Source organism: Bos mutus, chromosome 23, assembly GCF_027580195.1.
Source record: "Bos mutus isolate GX-2022 chromosome 23, NWIPB_WYAK_1.1, whole genome shotgun sequence".
NCBI classification, from domain to species: domain Eukaryota; kingdom Metazoa; phylum Chordata; class Mammalia; order Artiodactyla; family Bovidae; genus Bos; species Bos mutus.
In genome coordinates, this window is record NC_091639.1 from 18,670,008 (window position 1) to 18,688,596 (window position 18,589).

The 18,589-nt window shown below is 42.4% G+C and overlaps 2 protein-coding genes across 3 annotated transcripts in view; one reads left to right on the forward strand and one right to left on the reverse strand.

Annotated features, from left to right (window-relative positions):
• The window catches only part of MRS2 (magnesium transporter MRS2), a 38,625-nt gene extending 33,689 nt beyond the window's left edge, over window positions 1–4,936 (forward strand). The window contains exons 10-11 of the mRNA XM_070361467.1: window positions 1,938–2,051; window positions 2,576–4,936. Coding sequence (XP_070217568.1) covers window positions 1,938–2,051; window positions 2,576–2,686 — 225 coding nt within the window. The 3' untranslated portion in view covers window positions 2,687–4,936. The remainder of the gene's footprint in view (window positions 1–1,937; window positions 2,052–2,575) is intronic.
• Window positions 4,937–6,536: 1,600 nt separating this feature from the next.
• The window catches only part of GPLD1 (glycosylphosphatidylinositol specific phospholipase D1), a 52,556-nt gene continuing 40,503 nt past the window's right edge, over window positions 6,537–18,589 (reverse strand). For both annotated transcript variants that reach the window (XM_070361465.1, XM_070361466.1), the window contains 10 exons: window positions 17,214–17,288; window positions 16,955–17,111; window positions 16,125–16,266; window positions 15,236–15,341; window positions 15,055–15,148; window positions 12,456–12,632; window positions 11,970–12,130; window positions 10,372–10,398; window positions 10,225–10,275; window positions 6,537–7,557 (listed from right to left, as the gene is read on the reverse strand). In XM_070361465.1, coding sequence (XP_070217566.1) covers window positions 7,471–7,557; window positions 10,225–10,275; window positions 10,372–10,398; window positions 11,970–12,130; window positions 12,456–12,632; window positions 15,055–15,148; window positions 15,236–15,341; window positions 16,125–16,266; window positions 16,955–17,111; window positions 17,214–17,288 — 1,077 coding nt within the window. In that variant the 3' untranslated portion in view covers window positions 6,537–7,470. The remainder of the gene's footprint in view (window positions 7,558–10,224; window positions 10,276–10,371; window positions 10,399–11,969; window positions 12,131–12,455; window positions 12,633–15,054; window positions 15,149–15,235; window positions 15,342–16,124; window positions 16,267–16,954; window positions 17,112–17,213; window positions 17,289–18,589) is intronic.

The window sequence follows — 18,589 nt, forward strand, 5'->3', positions numbered from 1 at the left end:
GTTTTGATGTGCATTTCTTTAATAATTTGCACCCTCTAGTTTTAGTATCTGCTGTTGATCCAAAAAATGCTTCATGCCTGAATCAGATACTACAGGGATGATTATCAATGGTCATTGCTAATTCCATCATTCTTCCTACTTTTGTTCTTTGTCAGATAGAGCCTTCCTTCTCTCCCAATTATTTATTCATTTGTGTCAGTATGGACTCATGGGATCTTATTTAATCAATGAGTTACAATCTGTCACACTGCCCTCATTATTTATCTTGATATTCAAATTGTTCCTTTCATACCATCTTCTAAGTACTTTTGACATGTCCCCATCAGTTTAGGGCTTTTTTAGTAGCCTTTGGCATACCAGGATGCTGTAGGTGTCTTATTTCTAAGGAGTAGATAGGCTAGACGGTGGAGATGAAGAGCTCAAAACACAGGTACTTATGCATGCCGTAATACTATAGGGAATACCCAAAGCGGGGGGCGGGCATTGAAAATCCAACTTTCAGACACATTCCCCTCCCTTAATTTCCTAGAGGTCTCACACTCTGCTCTGTGTATATTTTAATGACACATGGAATTTTTAACTTGCTTACCTCTCAAGTTCATCATATTTTAGCAATCCCAGGCTTCATTTATAGAGCATTACAGAACCAGTCTACAGGAAAGAACAGTAATCTGGGTATGCTAAATCTTATTTAAACATAATTTTTACTTAATAAATTAGGGTCTTTTTTAGAATAACTGGAAATGTATTCATCCAGGCAGTTAACTGACATTAGCACTTGTCTTCTTGATAAATGATGTCTAACATCTAACTTCATGTTAAAAGGAAGCAGATTTCTGCATCGTATATGGCTTGAATTTCCATCAGTGGTTATTGGTCATTTATGCAATGGCTATCTTGGAGGAAATTGGGCTCCCAATCATTGGAGACCAAGCCATTGTTGATAATAAATAATGGCATTTCTATAGCTTAGGCTCCTAACATGTGAGAGATTAAATTCTGTGATTCTGTATATTCACACATGAACTTGAAAGCCCTGCACTGCAAAAAATACAATTTTGAAAATGACATGGGAATTCCCTGGCAGAAACTAAGATCCTACAAGCCATGTTGCATGGCCACAAAGAAAGAAAATGACAGGGAAAATGTTTACTATAACTTTGAGGTTTCCAAACTTTCTTGGTTCATGATGCTTTTAGTGTTTGGGGCTTCCCTGGTGGCTCAGTGGTAAAAAAAATCCGCCTGCCAATGTCGGAGACGCAGGTTTGATCCGTGGGTTGGAAGATCCCCTGGAGAAGGAAATGGCAACCCACTCCAGTATTCTTGCCTGGGAAATCCTATGGACAGAGGAGCCTGGTGGGCTACAGTCCATGGGGTTGCTAGAGAGTTGGACGTGACTGAATAGCAACAACAGTTGTTTTACAGCATCCCAGGCCAAAAGTTCCTTTTATTATATTAGAGTTTCTGTCGTGTTACCTAAGAGTTTCTTTTATGAAAAACAGTTTAAGAGTAGCAGTTGTCACCGTGTTGCACAGATGACACTTGTGTTTTCCTTGAAAATTTAAAATACTCTTGAGGTGGCTGTAAGGCCAGGATACCTCACAGTTTAGCAAGGGTGGCCATAAGCAGAAATTTCAAGTTGTATGTCCTATATATTAAAATCTGTGAATGTAAACAAAGACTGGAAGGAAACAGAGTAAAAGCAGTTACATTGGTTCATTGATGATCATAAAATAACTCTTAAATCATGTTTTCCTTCCAGTTTATGTTCTGACTCTTGGTCTGAGTGCTGTTAGGGCACTTGTTCTTAGTTCCTATAGGAAAGAACAGCACAAAGTTTGAAAATTCCTTTTAAACTCGGGCAGTGACAAGTTCGGGAAGTTTTATCACGAAGGAACCTAGCCTTTGTGGTTGAAATTGACTGTGTTCTCTTCTAGGACCATAGAGTGTTCTGGCTGATCACAGGAATTATGTTTATGGGAAGCGGCCTCATCTGGAGGCGCTTGCTGTCATTCCTCGGACGACAGCTGGAAGCTCCCCTGCCTCCTCTGGTATGAAGGGTCAGACTCAGCGCAGTACGCAGACGGGCTGCAGTCCCCAGCACGAAGTCCTGTGGCCTGGGTTTAAGTTGTCACAGGCTTTGAGACACTGAGCAGGTTTTTTAATGTCTTTAAGCCTTGCCCAGCTTTCCCACTTAAGTCAGTGCCTCCTGCTTCATGTAGTTAAAAGGAGAATTAGATGTTATGTGGAAAGCAGTGGCGGAGTAAGTTAGAAGTTTATGGTGGAACGCTGTGACAGGCACTGTACATTTAGACAGGTGTTAGTAATTCCGGTGCAGGTTTGTCATGATCAAAATTGAAATGTAGACAGTATTTATCGTGTTAGGAAAAGATACAGTTTCTCTCTTTTTCATAGCCTTCTACTTGTAGTTTATACCCCTGGAGCAAGTACTCAAGACATTGATACATGGCTGGCAGTCCTTCCCTCATTTAGTGGTTAATGTATTGTTTTTATTGGTGGTTTTTCTTTTAAACCCACACAACTAAAATTATGAATTTTTTCTGCTTTTATTTAGATGGCCTCTTTACCTAAGAAGACACTGCAGGCCGACAGAAGGCTGGAAATGAAACACAGCTTCAGGCCGGATGGACTTGGATCAAGCAGGGGTATCCTAACAAATCGTTAGGAATAACCTGATGGAAACTGAACTATTTTTTTATGGTAGTTACAGGGAAATTCTAGTATCTTTTTATTATTTTATGGAGTCAGAGACTTGAAAGAAAATCACTGACACTTAAATTATAATGTCTGATGATAAAAATATTATGGCAGCCATAGTACTAGAACTTAACTGTATTGTCGTGCTTGCTTTGTAAAAGGCCAGAATTCTATTTCCTACAAACTTAAAAGGCTGTTTTTATAGATGTAAGACATGGAGAGATTAACTTAATCCAGGATTAGATTGTGGTATTGATTTTATTTAATTTATACATGTTAACAAAACTGCAGCCTCATGCCAAATGAAGCCTGGAAACTTGCCAAACCCATAGTTGTGAGATTAGGTAACCACAGTTCTTACTGTAAGGAATCATGTTCTTGTGAATTTCCTGACTCTCAGGTGACTAAAAAGCCAGCATAATATATATTAACCTTAGAACAAACTTTAAATCAGTCTTTGACATAACTGTATTTTCTTATATTTGTGCCCCACCCCCACCTTTTTTTTTTTTTTCCTTCTTCTATTCTTTGGCTGCATGCAGGCTCTTAGTTCCCTGACCAGGGGGAACTAGTTCCCATGGGAACATAGTTTCCATGCCCCCTGCAGTGGAAGTGTGATATTTCAACCTCTTAACTGCCAAGGAAGTCCCTGCCCCTATTTTTATATAAGGAATACAAAAAGGAAATGAGACATTAATATCAGCTTTGTATAGATTGCAATTATTCAGAATTTTACTTCCTCAACCTATGAAACTATTTTTCTTTGCAAGCCTTTGGAAATAGTTGAAAGTATTTCCATTCTGTTACTGTTTTATAGCTGTTTTGATCATTCCTTGGTTTTTAGGACAGACATGTAACACCAAAACGGAAAATGTGTAGCAGGATTAACTAGGCTACACATTTTTCAGCTGTTTGGCTACACCCAAGAGGCTGACTGATGGGCTTCCTAAAACAAGAGGGTAGATAAATTTTTAAATTGTGTTACCTTTTTGTTTTCACAGAGTTGAGTTTAAAACAAATGGCTAATATTTTTAGGTCTCAAGCACCTATGCTACCTGATATCTTCTATGTTTTTTATATTTTCTGGAGGTTAAAAAGTTACACAGTAGAATATTACAGTTACATTTGTCTCCAAAAGCAACATACATAGACAATTCTAGAGTCTAAAGCAGCTCTTACACTACAAAATTAGTCAATAGAGTCCATTTGCCAGGTGGGTAAAAATGAATTAAAATGCTTTTTCCAGTTGCTGATCTGAAAGAGACAAATGAAGTTTCCCATTTCCATGTGTGGTTAAGAAAGGACATTAGAACAGCATGAAACCCGCTGGGCTTGTCTTGGCGCGTGCTTTATGGTGTGGCTGTGGAATGTAAATGCCATCATGGATCTGTTTGATTTTTAAGATAAAGTATCTTTGACAATGTTTATATTTCACAGGGCACTCTTCTTTGGTATACCTCAGAGTACTATGCTGTTTTTGATCTTCAGGTTATCACTGTAAAATAGGTAATATTAATAAATATTACTTAACTGTGATGAAAACTTGGAAGTCCAAGAGGCAAAATGTGATTTGGTTTAAGGTCAGGTACAGGATAGAATTTTGGTCTTTTCTTTCTGATGTTACTTAGCTAAGTATCATCATTTGAGGGCTTAGCTAAAATAATTTTGAGTCAGTGTCTCATCAGTAAAAGGGGAAGTAAGGGCAACTACCTCATAAGTCTGATGTAGGGAAGGTACTAATGGTTTATAAAGTTCTTGAACATGGTTCAATCAAGTTAATTTCTAGATGTCTGCTGCCTCTGCTTTGGTGATAGCTCTTTAATGTAAGAAGCAGCCTGCTATCTATCAAATAATAAAACAGCCTGTGCCAAAAAAAAAAGTTCAGTTTTAAATATTGAATTTAAATAGACAGAGTATATAAATTATTTGTAAATAAGGTGAAAGAATACGAAATATTCAGTTATGAGTAAGCAGGCAATCGTATCCTCTTTAACATGTACAGGGAATGATATTCTTAACATGTCATTGTAAGACCTCTAAGAAAGTGTAGCAAAAATAAGTGTCATTTTAAGATACTATTAATACTTGCTTTACTCTTGATAGACTGATAACCAGTATATAATCATTAAAAAGCCGTATATTTTGGTGAGTTATTCCAAGATTTGTACACAGCTTTATGTTTTGGAAAATTAATATTAAATATTAAACTCACTTTAAATTCAGGATTTACTGTCATTACTTTGGTAATAGTTATGTAGTTGGAGCATGGAATAGGGAATTCAGAGACCTGAATTTATTCCCAAACTCACTTCAAATCTCTCTAGCTCTGTGATACAAAGGCATAAATCAATTCCAGTCTTGAAGCCTGTAAGACAAGACAGTCTTTGCATATACAGGTAATAGACAAAAATTGCAAATATGTAAATGTGTTCTGATATCATAAAGGTAATTTTGAATTAAATTGTTGTATAAGTTCAGATTTGTGTTCCTGAGAGATTTAAACCCTATAAAGTATTAAGTATGTCAGAATCAATTCAAAAGCGTCAATTGATGCTTTTGAACTGTGGTGTTGGAGAAGACTCTTGAGAGTCCCTTGGACTGCAAGGAGATCCAACCAGTCCATCCTAAAGGAGATCAATCCTGGGTGTTCATTGGAAGGACTGATGCTGAAACTCCAATACTTTGGCCACCTGATGCAAAGAGCTGACTCATTTGAAAAGACCCTGATGCTGGGAGAGATTGAGGGCAGGAGGAGAAGGGGACAACAGAGGATGAGATGGTTGGATGGCATCACTGACTCAATGGACATGAGTTTGAGTAAACTCCAGGAGTTGGTGATGGACAGGGAGGCCTGGCGTGGCACAGTCCATGGGGTCACAATGAGTTGGACCCGACTGAGCAACTGACCTGAAGTCAGACCAGTGCTTAGAATTAATTTAGTGTAGAATGGAAACTTAATCCACCTGTTAAGATAATACATTAGTCTGTTGGATATTAGATTTTTTTTTCTGTATGCCAGGTTTTTACATATTTTCCATATATGCAGTAGGATACAATTTATATAATTTCTTGATACAGGTTAGCATGGTTAAATATCCTATATGAAGATCTGCTTCTAACTTAGTAAATTTTAACCGTCTCCTCTTGCTGGTTGCTGTTATGTTTAGGCATTAAGAAAAATATAACTCCTCAGGTAAAGAACAGTCATGTTTAAACACTGGCCCGATCATTTAGTAAAGCGTAACACTTTGTTTAGCAGCCCAATGAAGGTACGCATCCTTCTAAATGAAGAGACGCAGTACGAGAGCATGCCTTTACTGAAATGCAGCATCATCAGCTTGGTCTTCACTCAGAATAAGGGAATATGAGTAAGGCGTTTCTGGTCCCCTAAAAATAAACTTTAATAAAAACAATTCTTCAAACAGGTTGAGCAGCCAATAGTTGTTAACCGAAAAGCAAGTGGTGTTTCTGTGCTTTGTGCTGCGCCGTAGGGAACCATGCGGCTAGTATACCTCTTTCAGAAAGATGAGATGGTCCTGGGAGTGAGCCAGAGGTCCCGTCTAGGTGTGAGCCTGGTTATGCTGTTCTCCTATATACACATTCACTATATCCTCACAGTTGTAATTCTACTGGTTTTTCCTTTGATTTCGAATTCAACTTAACTCTTCAGCCGAAACCCTGTGTCCTTTGACCAGTCTCTTTACTGCCCCAAGAGAAGCTAAGAGAAGGGCTCTGGTCATTTTAATTTTTTCCTGGTTTTAGAATCATTTCATTAGTGTCAGAAGAAAAGAGGTTCTACCCTGATAGAGAATCAACTAGTTACAGTTTACGGATAACAGTGCCCGCAGATTTTTAGTGAAGCTGAAATCCTGTGGTCCGTTCCTTCCCCTAAACGTGCCACCGTCCAGGCCTGGCAGATGAGACCTGCCCACTGAGACCAGCCCCGGAAGTAGGGAGGCCAAGCCTGCCTCACTCCTTTTGGTCCCACACAGTCACCTTCAGCTCAAGACAGGTCTCTCTCCTTCCTGTTCTGGTTCTGTTGGTGAGGCCTGTGGCAGCCTCGCGCTGCCTGAGGCTTCCTGAGATGACTTCAGATACGCAGATCACTAGGTGCATCGGCTGTTGGAACAATCATTTCTCCAAAAGCATCTGAGGGCACAGTCAGGTGATGTTTTACTCTTTATATTTGCCCTTCACTGTATGAAACACTGAAAATACAATAGTCCTCCTAAGAAAGGACCACATCATTTACAACGTGATTTTGGAGTTGTGAGGTTATGCCTCACCCCCCATATTGTCTCCTCGTTCTCTCCTCATGCTTTTTTCCTGTTTATTGTGCTTTCTGTTTCACTTTGATTGGAATGGGTCACCAGTTTTAAGAGGACATTTTTAGCAAGAATTGTGCTATAGGCATCAGAAAGACACAGGTGCTCAAGTGGAAGAGGAAACGGGTTTTGCAGCAGGTCTGAGCACAGGAAGCCAGTTAGGAATTAAGTTCAGGTGCACAGGAAACAAGTTTTGCAAAGGGACATGGCTAACCAGAGCGTCCACTGTTCCACGTGCTTCGGGTGCTGTCACCACTTCTGTGGCCTGTTGGCAGCCAGACTGTGTGTGTCTCCACCCCAGGAGCCCCCACCTGTCGTAGGGCTACCAGGGCTCCCCTGGATACGCCACTTTGTCCCCCAGAATGCTCACCCGGAAGATGACTCAGCATGAGAGAGGGGGACAGGTGAGGAAAATGGAGTGAAACCTTTAATCTTGGCCGAGCCTATAGATATGAAGCACCCCAGAGAGTCGGGCTCCCAGAGAACTCCTTCCAGCAGCAATGATGACTTGATTCTGTAGGAGACACAAAACAGGATTCATTCCAACCTGTGTCATGTTCCTGCTGTAGTCCAGGCATCATGTTATGCTCTGAGCTAGAAAAAGCAAGCTAGACATTGGCCAGACAAGGGCTTGAGCTTAAATGCCTTTTTCCCTGGGTTTAAATACCCTCTCTCAGCTCTGTAGGTTCAGAAAACCATAGCTGAGGAAGTTCTCGCTAATTCCTTCTCAGGTACACAAGAGAAAAGGACATCTGTGTGTGTCTGTTCAGCATGCTAGCTTGGTGCAGTGTAGACAGCATATCTGGAGTAATCTGGCTTTGTCAGTGTGTTCACACCACCTCTGCCCCTGCTGCTTTCAAAGTTGCCTTCAAAGCTTATACAAGTTTTTAAACATTTTTGGAAGTGGATTTTAGTTTTGAAACTACCAAGAGTATTTCTGGACCATGGCTGATAGGTGAGGTGTGGCTGATCAGACTGACTGACGGGTACAGCAGGGTGTGACCAAACCTGTGAAGTTTTTCACTGACTTAATTTTGAAACCTCCCAATGGAATCCAGATGTGTCAGGTACTATGCATAACCCTTTGCGTGTATCTTTTTAAATACCACAGTGTCAATTAAGAGGGGAAGAACAAAGCTGTAAACTCTTACTTGTGGAATTGCTCATTTACTGGATACATCTGTAGTTTGGCCACAAGCTGCCTCCTGTTTTCCTGGTTAAACCATCTTCATTCCTAAAATCAAATCTTCCCCTGCTCTTGCCCTCTCTCTGCCCAGTCAGCCTCCTCTGATTTCGGATCCACTCAGGCCCCAGGGGCGCTGCAAGGCCTTCCCCGACTCCCCCAGCCAATTTCCACTGATCTCTGACTGCCTTGGGATTTGGGTCATCATAAATGGGCCTGGATGGGCTCATGGGCATGTTTCATTTTTCCACTTAGATTCTAAGCACCTGGGGGGCAGGGGGCATGTCTCAGGTTTCTTTGTCTACAACACTGTTCCACCAGGGCTGGCAGGCTGGCTGAAGGCAGCCCCACAGGAGGTTCCAGAGACCTGGTGGCAATACCACAGAAGTAAGCGGTCCTCCTAATTCTAGTTGGTTACTTAATGCTCACACAGAGAAAGGAAGAGAGGAGTCTTCAAAATCGTAACTTTTACTCATGTCTTGGTGAGAGGCCATCCACTCATCATTCTCAGGTTGTGTCCATTTTTAAAACATAACCTTTGATTTATCTTCACACTCAAAAGAGTTCTTCAGGGCCCCCAGCCTCAGGTATGTGTTGGGAAAGTGGAGTAATTTTAATATCGACTCATGAACTGTAATTAGGGAGATGAATTTGCAGTGTTAAACAGAAAGGAATCAAATTATCTACACGACCCCCTTCAGTTGGTATAAACAATGGTTCATTATTTGTATACAGTTCATGGGTTCTTAGTAACGTCTGATTCTTGGAAAGTGAATAAAATTTAAAATGCAAACCAAATTTATGATATTCTTATGATCATGTCTTTTGAGAAGCCCCCCATAAGCTTATAATCCATCTCTCTTTTTGTTGTGGTTAAGCTTGCCTATAAATGAGTTAAAGGGCTACTTGCACTGTTGGCCAGTAGAGGGCAGTTTCACCACAGTGCCTTCAAGTCCAAGCCACAGCGCCTACCAAGCCCTGTAGACCTGGTTCTGTACTCAAAAATCTGACGGCTTCCCTAGCCTTTCATAGCACAGTTCACACTTCCAGTTAGCATGTATTACTATACTTGCTTGCCATTTAACTTCCCACATGTTAAATAAAATAAATCTTAGTTTTCCTCAAGAGCAGACACTTGGTCTCTTTCTCTCTCGTAGCCTAGCACAGATCTGTACAATGTCATGTCCTTAAATAAATGAGTGAAATCAGTGGTTTAGCTGTATGTTTTCAGATAAAATCCTTTAAATGTGTCATGGCTATTAAAATTCAAAGTGTGCATATCCTTTGACCTAGTTGTCTTCCAGAAATCTAGCCAGCAGAGATATTTGCACAATTATTCTAAAGTCATACAAAAAGAAACAAATACATAACAAATATATTGTTAGTATGTATTTGGTTCATTCCTAAAGAACCAAAATATATTGACAGTGCTTAGCCATTATGGCAAGGGTTGGCAGACTTTTTAACAGTGAAGGACCAGGATAATTTAGGCTTTGTGGGACATCAGTCAGCTGCAGTTGTGGTGGAGTATCAGAGGTAACTGCAGTCCATGGGGTTACAAAGAGTCGGACACGACTGAGCAACTGAACAAGCAGCAGAGGAAGAGAAAAGAATGAACGTGGCTATCTATATTCCAGTAAAGCTTGTTAGAGACACTGCAGTTTGAATTCTTATAAATATCTTGTGTCACAAAATATTCTCATTTTTTCCAGTCATTTAAACATGTCAATCATTTTTAGTTTGTAGATTACACAAAAACAGGCAGCCAGCTAGAGTTGGCCAACAGGCTGTAATTTGCCAACCCCTATTGGAGAGGATGAAATTGGAGGGGTAGGAAGGAGAATCTTTCACCAAAAAATTATGGGATTGTGTGTTTTCTTTTTTGTGAGTCCCTGTTTTTCAAATGAAATCTAAAATACATGCAAAATGAGAGCACTCTCAAATCCCAACCTTAGAACAAACTCATAAACACCAAAGCTGTACAGTCTTGGCACTTACCTTTTCCTTCGACCTCACAGTGATCACAGAGCTCCCAAACCTTGAGCCTGCCTGTGAAACACACGGTCTGTTAATGGCCTTTGAAAACATACCATATGATTTTATCAACTTGGGAAAGGGCATTTTTTTCTTTTAGAAGATACTTACTTCAGGAGAAATTAGTACATATTGGGCCTGAAAGAGAGTGATAAGAAAGGGAGACAGTGTTATTGCTGTTCACGGATTTTTTCTTTAACCGGTTTTAATTATACTCATTCAAATTTCTACATCTTAGAGAAGCCCTTTGTCACCAGAAATTCTTACAGGAATTTAGCTCAGAAAAATAGATGTATAAATATGTTTATGTGAATATTTATCTTACTATAACAGCAAAAATTTGAAATAGACTAAGTGACTAACAGTAGTCACTTAAATGGTTTATCTACAGATAAACTGCTAGGTATCTGGTAGATATATTGTGTAAGAATATAGAAAGCATAGAAGACTTATTACATTGATAGGTAGAACAAGATAAAGTTATAAAATTGTATACAAAATCATGTACAATAGGATCATATCCATTAATATATACACACAGACACGGTGTAACGGTTTAAGGGTGTGCTTCAGAATCAGCTCTTGGTTCAAGTCCCTGTTCTACCGTTTCCTAGCAGTGTGACCTGTAACAACTTCCTTCTCTGATCTTCAGTTTCTTTATAATGAACAAAATGCCAAGTTAATAACTTTGATGTGAATTAGATTTTATATGTTTATATAAAGCGCTAGGCATAGTGCTAGGCACTTCTTCAGTCCTGCCCAATTCTTTGACTGTAGCCTGCCAGTCCATAGGATTCTCCAGGCAAGAATACTGGAGTGGGTTGCCATGATCCAGGGATCAAACCCACATCTCATGCATTGGCAGGCAAATTCTTTACCACTAGTGCCACCTGGGAAGCCCAGGCACAGAGAGTAAATTCACAATGCTGCTACTAAGTCGCTTCAGTCGAGTCCAACTCTGTGTGACCCCATAGACGGCAGCCCACCAGGCTTCCCCATCCCTGGGATTCTCCAGGCAAGAACACTGGAGTGGGTTGTCATTTCCTTCTCCAATGCGTGAAAATGAAGTCGCTTAGTCATTTCCGACTCTTAGCGACCCCATGGACTGCAGCCTACCAGGCTCCTCCATCCATGGAATTTTCCAGGCAAGAGTACTGGAGTGGGTTGCCATTGTACATAAATGGTAGTAATTAAGTTCACAGAAAAAAATACTAGCAGGACACACATCAAAAGGTTACTACACATCTCTGCAGAGTGGAATTCTAGGTAGATTTTCATTTTCTTAGTACTGCATTTTCTAATAGTTTTACAATAAACTTTCCTTTTTCCAATTTGAAAATTAAATTTTAAGTTTAAAATAACAGCCAAGTGTTTTAGATCCAGGGAACTTAAGCAATGAAAGATGAAATAAAAAGAGCTGGAGTCTTCATGAAACTCCAGTGGCTATAGCCTGTTTTTTGCTGTGGGCTCCTAACCAAGAACCAGTAAGACACCACATCCAGCTGAACTTCAGCTCTGGGGGCAAACACTGCAGAACTGCAGGAAAGCAGGCGGCTTTCAAGCCAGCGACTGTGTTCTGACCTTAGGTATGGGTCAGGTTACCTGAGTCCAAGTAGAAAGTAAGTGTTCTAGAGTGGACATAATTTACCAAAGCATCAGCAAGTAGCCGTCCTTTCCCAGTTTGGTGTGGAAGTGTGTACAACACTTACCTTTTCTTCTGGACATGGAGTTACCCATGATTTGCATTTGCCTGTCACGTCACCCACGGTGATCTGTTTGCCATTAAACACATAAACACGGCCATCCTCTTCCCCCATCAGTCCCGCAGTTGCGTCTGTGATCCTCAGCGGGGCTGCTACGATGATTTCATCTGTGAACAATGAAAACCAGCAGAAGGAAGTGTCTTATTCCTTGCTGTCATCCTTTCCATTGTTCCACTGCTGGATCCTCACCCAGCCTCCCACTAATAATAATGCATCCTTCACTGGTCTACCCTGATTTCTTTCCAACGCAGTCAGAGGCTTTTGTTTTCTGTTTCATCATTCCTTGATGTGGGTAGCTCTCATGTCACCATGTTCAAGAAATACAACTCACTCTTGTACATCCGGCTCTGGTCTTGATTCATGAGGCTAGAACAGGGGTGATCCTATGAGGGGGACCCATCTTCTTGGCCAGAGCCACTGTTCCTTTCCTACCTAAGCCATCATTATCCAAGTCACTCAAGTGCAGAACGCCACCAAATCGGGAGAAGCGGCGGTTTCCACTGAAGGTGCTGAGCAGAGAAGGCTGTGAGTCAGGTGTCAGTTCATACATCCGAGTGCTCCCACCTTGGTGCAGGGTCATGGTCAGGAATGATACCTTAGACACGACATCTGAAATAAACCACGAAACAGTAGCTACCACCATCACAAGAACGAAGCGAGGACACAGACTTGCAGTGACACAGGAGAGACTATGTCAGATTTGTGAATGCCAAGACTTTACATATGATCATTGCAAAAGGTGTGGAAAACACCCAAAAAGAGTATAAAGAAGAAAATGTATATAATGCATATATTTGTTTCTGGAGAGTGATATATATGTACATATACACACACACACATTTTAATGGGGTTTTTTGCAGATTACAAAATTCCTTTTACAAAGTTTTGGTTTTGTAATTAATACTAAGATAAATGATATTTATGAATTACTATGATCCCTCCCCCTTTATTAAAATAAAATTTCATTTTCTGAGAGCAGATTTTTTAGAAGGGACCCATCTAGCATTGGATTTGGGGAATGAATATTAGTTTTAAGGCTCTTGCCATTTTGCCAAACCTCTTACTAGAGAAAGCACATCAGTTTACATTTCACCAGCAGTGTGTGAGTTCCCAGTCTCACCACCTTGCCATTGAGTATTCTTTTTCATACCATAAATACTTTGTAGCTTTTAATGAGTACCGTAAAAGCTCCACTGAATATTTAAACGGCTGTGCGTCATGGCCACAGTCGGACCCAGAGATCCTGCCGAGCCAGAGGCTGTGGGGAGAGTGAGGAGGATAGGCCTAACCCTAATTATTCGTTTACTCGAACTCACCCTGCAAGTGGGTCAGATTTTTCACATTTCACTCAATCTGTCCATAGAGCTGTGATTCCCCAACTCTACACGGAAACATTTCAGTGAACTCATGGGTATACTCAATTGTCTTTAATCTTTGCTGGTGAGACAGTGACATCTGTCTGATGCCACATGGCCCACCTGCTGGGGAAGGTCACAGTTTCCACACTAGATCCCTTCCCTACAGTCCTTTCAATGATGTCATATCTTTGCAAAATTGGAGTTTTATCATAACGGGTTGTTATGATAAAATGCAGGCACCACTGGAAAAGCAGTGCAGGTCAAAAGGATGATCCGATTCCAGGGTTTGGGAAGCGGCACAGTGCCCCAGAGGAGCTGTTAGGACAGAAACACACAGCACGCAACCTGTTCAGTCACTCGGGGCCCTGTGCTGAGAGGCCCTGTGTGTGGCTTTAGGCTTGTTCAGTTCAGTTCAGTCGCTCGGTCGTGTCAGACTCTTTGCGACCCCATGACTGACCTGCAATTCTGGATAATTTACTAGGTTTTTATTTTCCCTGGGCCCCTCAAATTACATGGGCAAAATACAAGTAAAAAGAGGAACATCTGAACAAGGTTGGTGGGTTATATCTATGTTGATAACATGCTTGTGACACTGGTTGTGGTTTGCAAGATGCCATTGGGGAAAGCTGGATAAAATGTAACGTGACCTATTATTTCTTACAGCTGCAGGTGAATTTATATGACTATCTCAAAAAGCATCATTTATATATCACATATATCATGATATATATAATTAACCTTTCTGTTTTACATTTTATACAGTATTTTATAATAGAGAAAATTACTAAGGCAGTAAAGGGGCCAAAACTAAGAAAATTTGGGATGCTCTAATTCACAGCACTCTGACACCAACAGTGGTGAGACAAAATTAGTAATGTGTGTTGCAGGAGTTTAACTAGACTCTGTAGCAAAAAAAAAAAAAAAAAAAAATTGCAGAGTTAGGACACAGCTTTATAACAAGTTGCTGACTTAACTCGTGAATTGAAAAATTTAACCATTCCTTTGCCCAATTCACTTATGCTTATTATTCAAGTACATTGTATGAAACAAAAATATTTCTGAAAAATAATTTGACAGTATGTATTAAGAGCCTTAAGACTGGGCCATCCGACAGTAAATGTTGGCATGTACATATGCAAAAAAAAAGTGATACAGGTATACTTAATATGAGAACATGCTCAAGATATAATATTAGGTGTGAAAATATATTTCCTTATATTTTCACAAATTTCTACAATAAGCATAATCCACTTTTATACTCTTGGAGAGAATCATTTTTTGCTTGTTTTGTTTCTAACTTTCCCATAAAGTAAACAAAATACTGTTTTATTAACAATAAACTCTCAGAGTGGACCTGTTCCCGGTGAACTGGTTTATAAAATTTGCTGTGTCTCCAAGCTCAGTGGGATAGGAGTTTTAAAAACACACCAAGTTACTTTCATGTGTGATTTTCAACAAATCTCTGAATGTGGATACTGTAAGCTGTATTTTGCATTCAGGGAGTTTAAAAGCAACTTCCCCCAAGGTAACCCAGGTTGCTATTAATGAGAAAAACAAATATTCAAACTCAGGTCCATCTGCCTCCAGAGCTCATAACTTTCCCTCAGTATGACATGGTCAAGGAGTGACACAGCTATTCATGAAAAAGTGAAGTTTCATGGCGGGTGACCTACCTTGAGTCGGGGCCCCCACCAGCAGCACTTGGGTCCGGGTCCCGTTCACCATCACGTGGCCACTAGACAGGGAGGTACCCAGTTTCCCCATTGCCTGTGAAATGCAGTAAGTCACTACAGTACAGCTGAGAAACTTTCTCTGTGGTGTCCACTTCGCTGGGGAGGGAGGGGGCCACCATACCTTGTCTCCGGAAATGGTAAACCAGCTTTGACAGATTGGCGGGAAATAGCCGTACACCCGTCCAGGGCTCTGTTTCTCATCACGAGTGCGGAACAAGTGGCCCTGACTGGAAGCAAGCACACTGGGCTTGGGTGCTGGGACACAGGATACCGCCCTGGGCAGGTGCTCAGGTCCAAGGAAAGATGACCCACATCTTCCCCACTCACGGCGCCCCCTCCACCCCATGCTACTGGTCCTTGTCATCGCTGTAGGGGAGCTTTCAGAATGAACCCCAATATCAAGGCTCTCCAGGTTAAGAGGTTCACATTCTACTTTCCAAATGACAAAATGGGGGGGGTACCTCCTGTTATGGGCTGGATTGTGTTCCCCAAAATTCGTATGTTCAAATCCTAACCGCCAGTACCTCAGAATGTGATAGCATTTGGAGACAGGGTCTTTAAAGAGGTAATTAATTATGCTAAAATGAGGTCATCGTGGTGGGGCCCAGATCCAATATGACTAGTGTCCTCATAAGAAGAGGGAGAGACACCAGGGATCAATGCACAGAAAAGAGGCTGCATGAGACGCAGGGAGAAGGTTGTAAGTGACAGAGAGGCACCCTGGAAGATAGCAACCCCCTCACACCTTGATCTCAGATCTCTAATCTCCGAAACTGTGAGATCATCGATTCCTGCTGCTTAAGCCATCCAGACCACCCTAGCAAAATAACAGAGCTCTCTCGCTCAAACTTCTAAAAAGGAACATTTGCAACTTGACCCAGTCTTTGCTTTTCCTTGAAGGGTAGGACTTTCAGAGCCACTTCCTGTGAACCCCACATTCAGTGGGCTCCCCGGGCTTCAGGCACCCGGCTCCTGTGTCACTGGTCCCTGCACCCCACATCAGGTCTCACCTACTGGTGTCCTTCCAGGTCGGGCTTCCAGCCAGGAGCAAAGTCCTGTTGTTGACATTGACACCGTGAAGGGAGTACCCCAACCAAGCAAAGTCCTCCTCGCCTTTCACCATCCAGTTGGCAGCCTCCACATTCAGCTTTTCTGCACAAGACAAGCAGTGCCTTCTACTTTACGTGGAAAGACTACAGGAATGGGAAGAGTGGCCCTTTGTGCAGGATAATGAGAAATGGGTTCAGTGGGCTGTTTTTGCCACAACTCTTATGTGCCCCCCACACCTGTCCCCAGCGCCCCAGCATCAGAAATGGGACTCACACTTCATACGAAAAATACATTTCTAGAGCTAGCCTCTGTGGAATGGAGGGTGCTGTTTAAAAAGAGGACCTGTTGGGAATTTTTTTGGCAGTCCAGTGGTTAGGATGCTGTGTTCTCACCGCCGAGGATCTGGGTTCAATCCCTGGCTGAGGATTCCACAAACTGCGTGCACCCCACCCCACCAAAAAAGGCCTGTTGGACAGCTGGAGCATCACTGGGATGCTTGAGTGATACTTTTGAAGAATGCTTTTCATCCTTCCATTGAGACACTATGAGGGTAACTATTGCCCACCCCCCTCCCCCTGCTTTGGATCCAGGTCGACATACTGGATCCTTCTGTATAGTCAGTAACTCTGTCCACATCACTTGCTGGAACATCTGGAAGAGTGTTAGAGATTTCAGGTGAAACCACACACAACAAGGAAAATAGGACCAAAATCCATATGCAAGAGAAGGCACCACAGACTAGAGCAGTGGGGATCTCCACCCACCCCACCCCAACCCTAGCAAGCACTACCTCGGTTGCTGTAACTGGAGCCAGAGTAAAATGCAGCCACAATTCCCTTCTGTTTCCCTCCACCTGGAGCAAAAGGGGAGCCAATCACCAGGTCCGGTTCACTATCTCCATTCACATCTGCCGCCAGGAGGGTCCAGCCCAAGTTACAGTAGGTATCCTGAAGAGAAAACGGGAACCCAACCACCTTTAATTCAGCCTTGAGGCAATTAGGATGTGGTGAGCTCTTGTTTTCTGTACCTGGTGAAGGTGGTCAACATACCTGGCAAGAGATGGTGACGTTGGGGGAAGAAGATAGTTGTCCTTGTTTGGAACCGAAGTAGACATACACTGCACCCTAGAAAAGGACAAACCACAGCGTGATCGTGAGACCCGGGAATCTTAAATAAGAGCAAGACAAAGATGACTGAGGATGAAAGAAATCACTGTCAGAGCCCTGTAGGGTCAGGAGCTCAGTTACTGACTGAAGTCAGTGTCCAGTCCATTGCATCAGTCTCTTCCATCAGATTATTAAGAGTCAGTCCCCAAAGCAGAAACCGTCATTTTCATCATGGTCTCCCCCACATCTTGCTCTGGGTCTGCCATCCATAATTGTTCACCATATTTGCAGAATGAGCTACTCAACTGCCCATGACCCTATCAAAGCCCAGCTCAGCTTCTGGCTCTTCCACGAAGCTCCACCACCACCACAACCCAGCCCATTACTTCTCTCAACACCAGTACATCTTGTCAGTATCACTCACTTGCCTTGGGACACAGGCCGTGCTGTTACTGTGTGATGAACCTGTTCCCATCTTACAACTTGCCTCTCTCCATCCCTCCTCCTTCTAGAATCATTTCCTTTCCATGGTGAGCTGAGGACTGAGTACACAGTGATGGATAAGACTAATCTCTACCCTCCCCAAAAGCTGGCCAAGGGGCAACTGTGACACTGCAGTGTGAGGAGCTACAAAGGGGCAGCGAGCACAGGACAATAGAGTCCCCTGAACCAAGGTTTAGATCACACTTCCTCCAGGAAGTGATGCGTTACCTGCTACAGGGGGGGAAAATGGAAAAGGGGTTTTCCAGGTAGAAGGAACTAGATGAGCATGAGTCCTAACATGAGGGCGCCCGATGGGTCTGGATGACAAATTGTTCCCACGACTCAAGAGTTGACGAGACAGGGAAGAGGTGAACCCGGTGGGAGAGGGTGACGAAGGGCTTTTGACTCCACAGCCACTCACGGTGCTCGGCTACGGTGAGGACTCAGGGGAGGAGAGCCCTGTGGGCCAGGACCCAGGATCTCTGCTCTCAGGGAGAAAAAGAGGGAATGTGCTGGATTCCATGCCTGAGAGGAAGGATCCAGGGACTCACCTCCCTGCCCCATGACAGGAAGCTGTGGATTAGCTGGAATTTCTGCCTCCCTTCACCATCTCTCAGCATCCCCGGGGGAGGAATGGAGGGAAGGAGAATGCAGGACCTGGTGGAATTGGAAAATCCCACCTGTGAAGCCAAACTGAGGCCAGGGAGGCAGGAACAGGATCTGCCAGGTAACCTGAGGTCACAGCAAGGGCCTGAATGGAGGGCCGGGATCATCTCCCCTCAAACACTGCCTGGCACCCCTTCTGCCTGCTTCTCTCCGGAGGCTCCATGGGCACC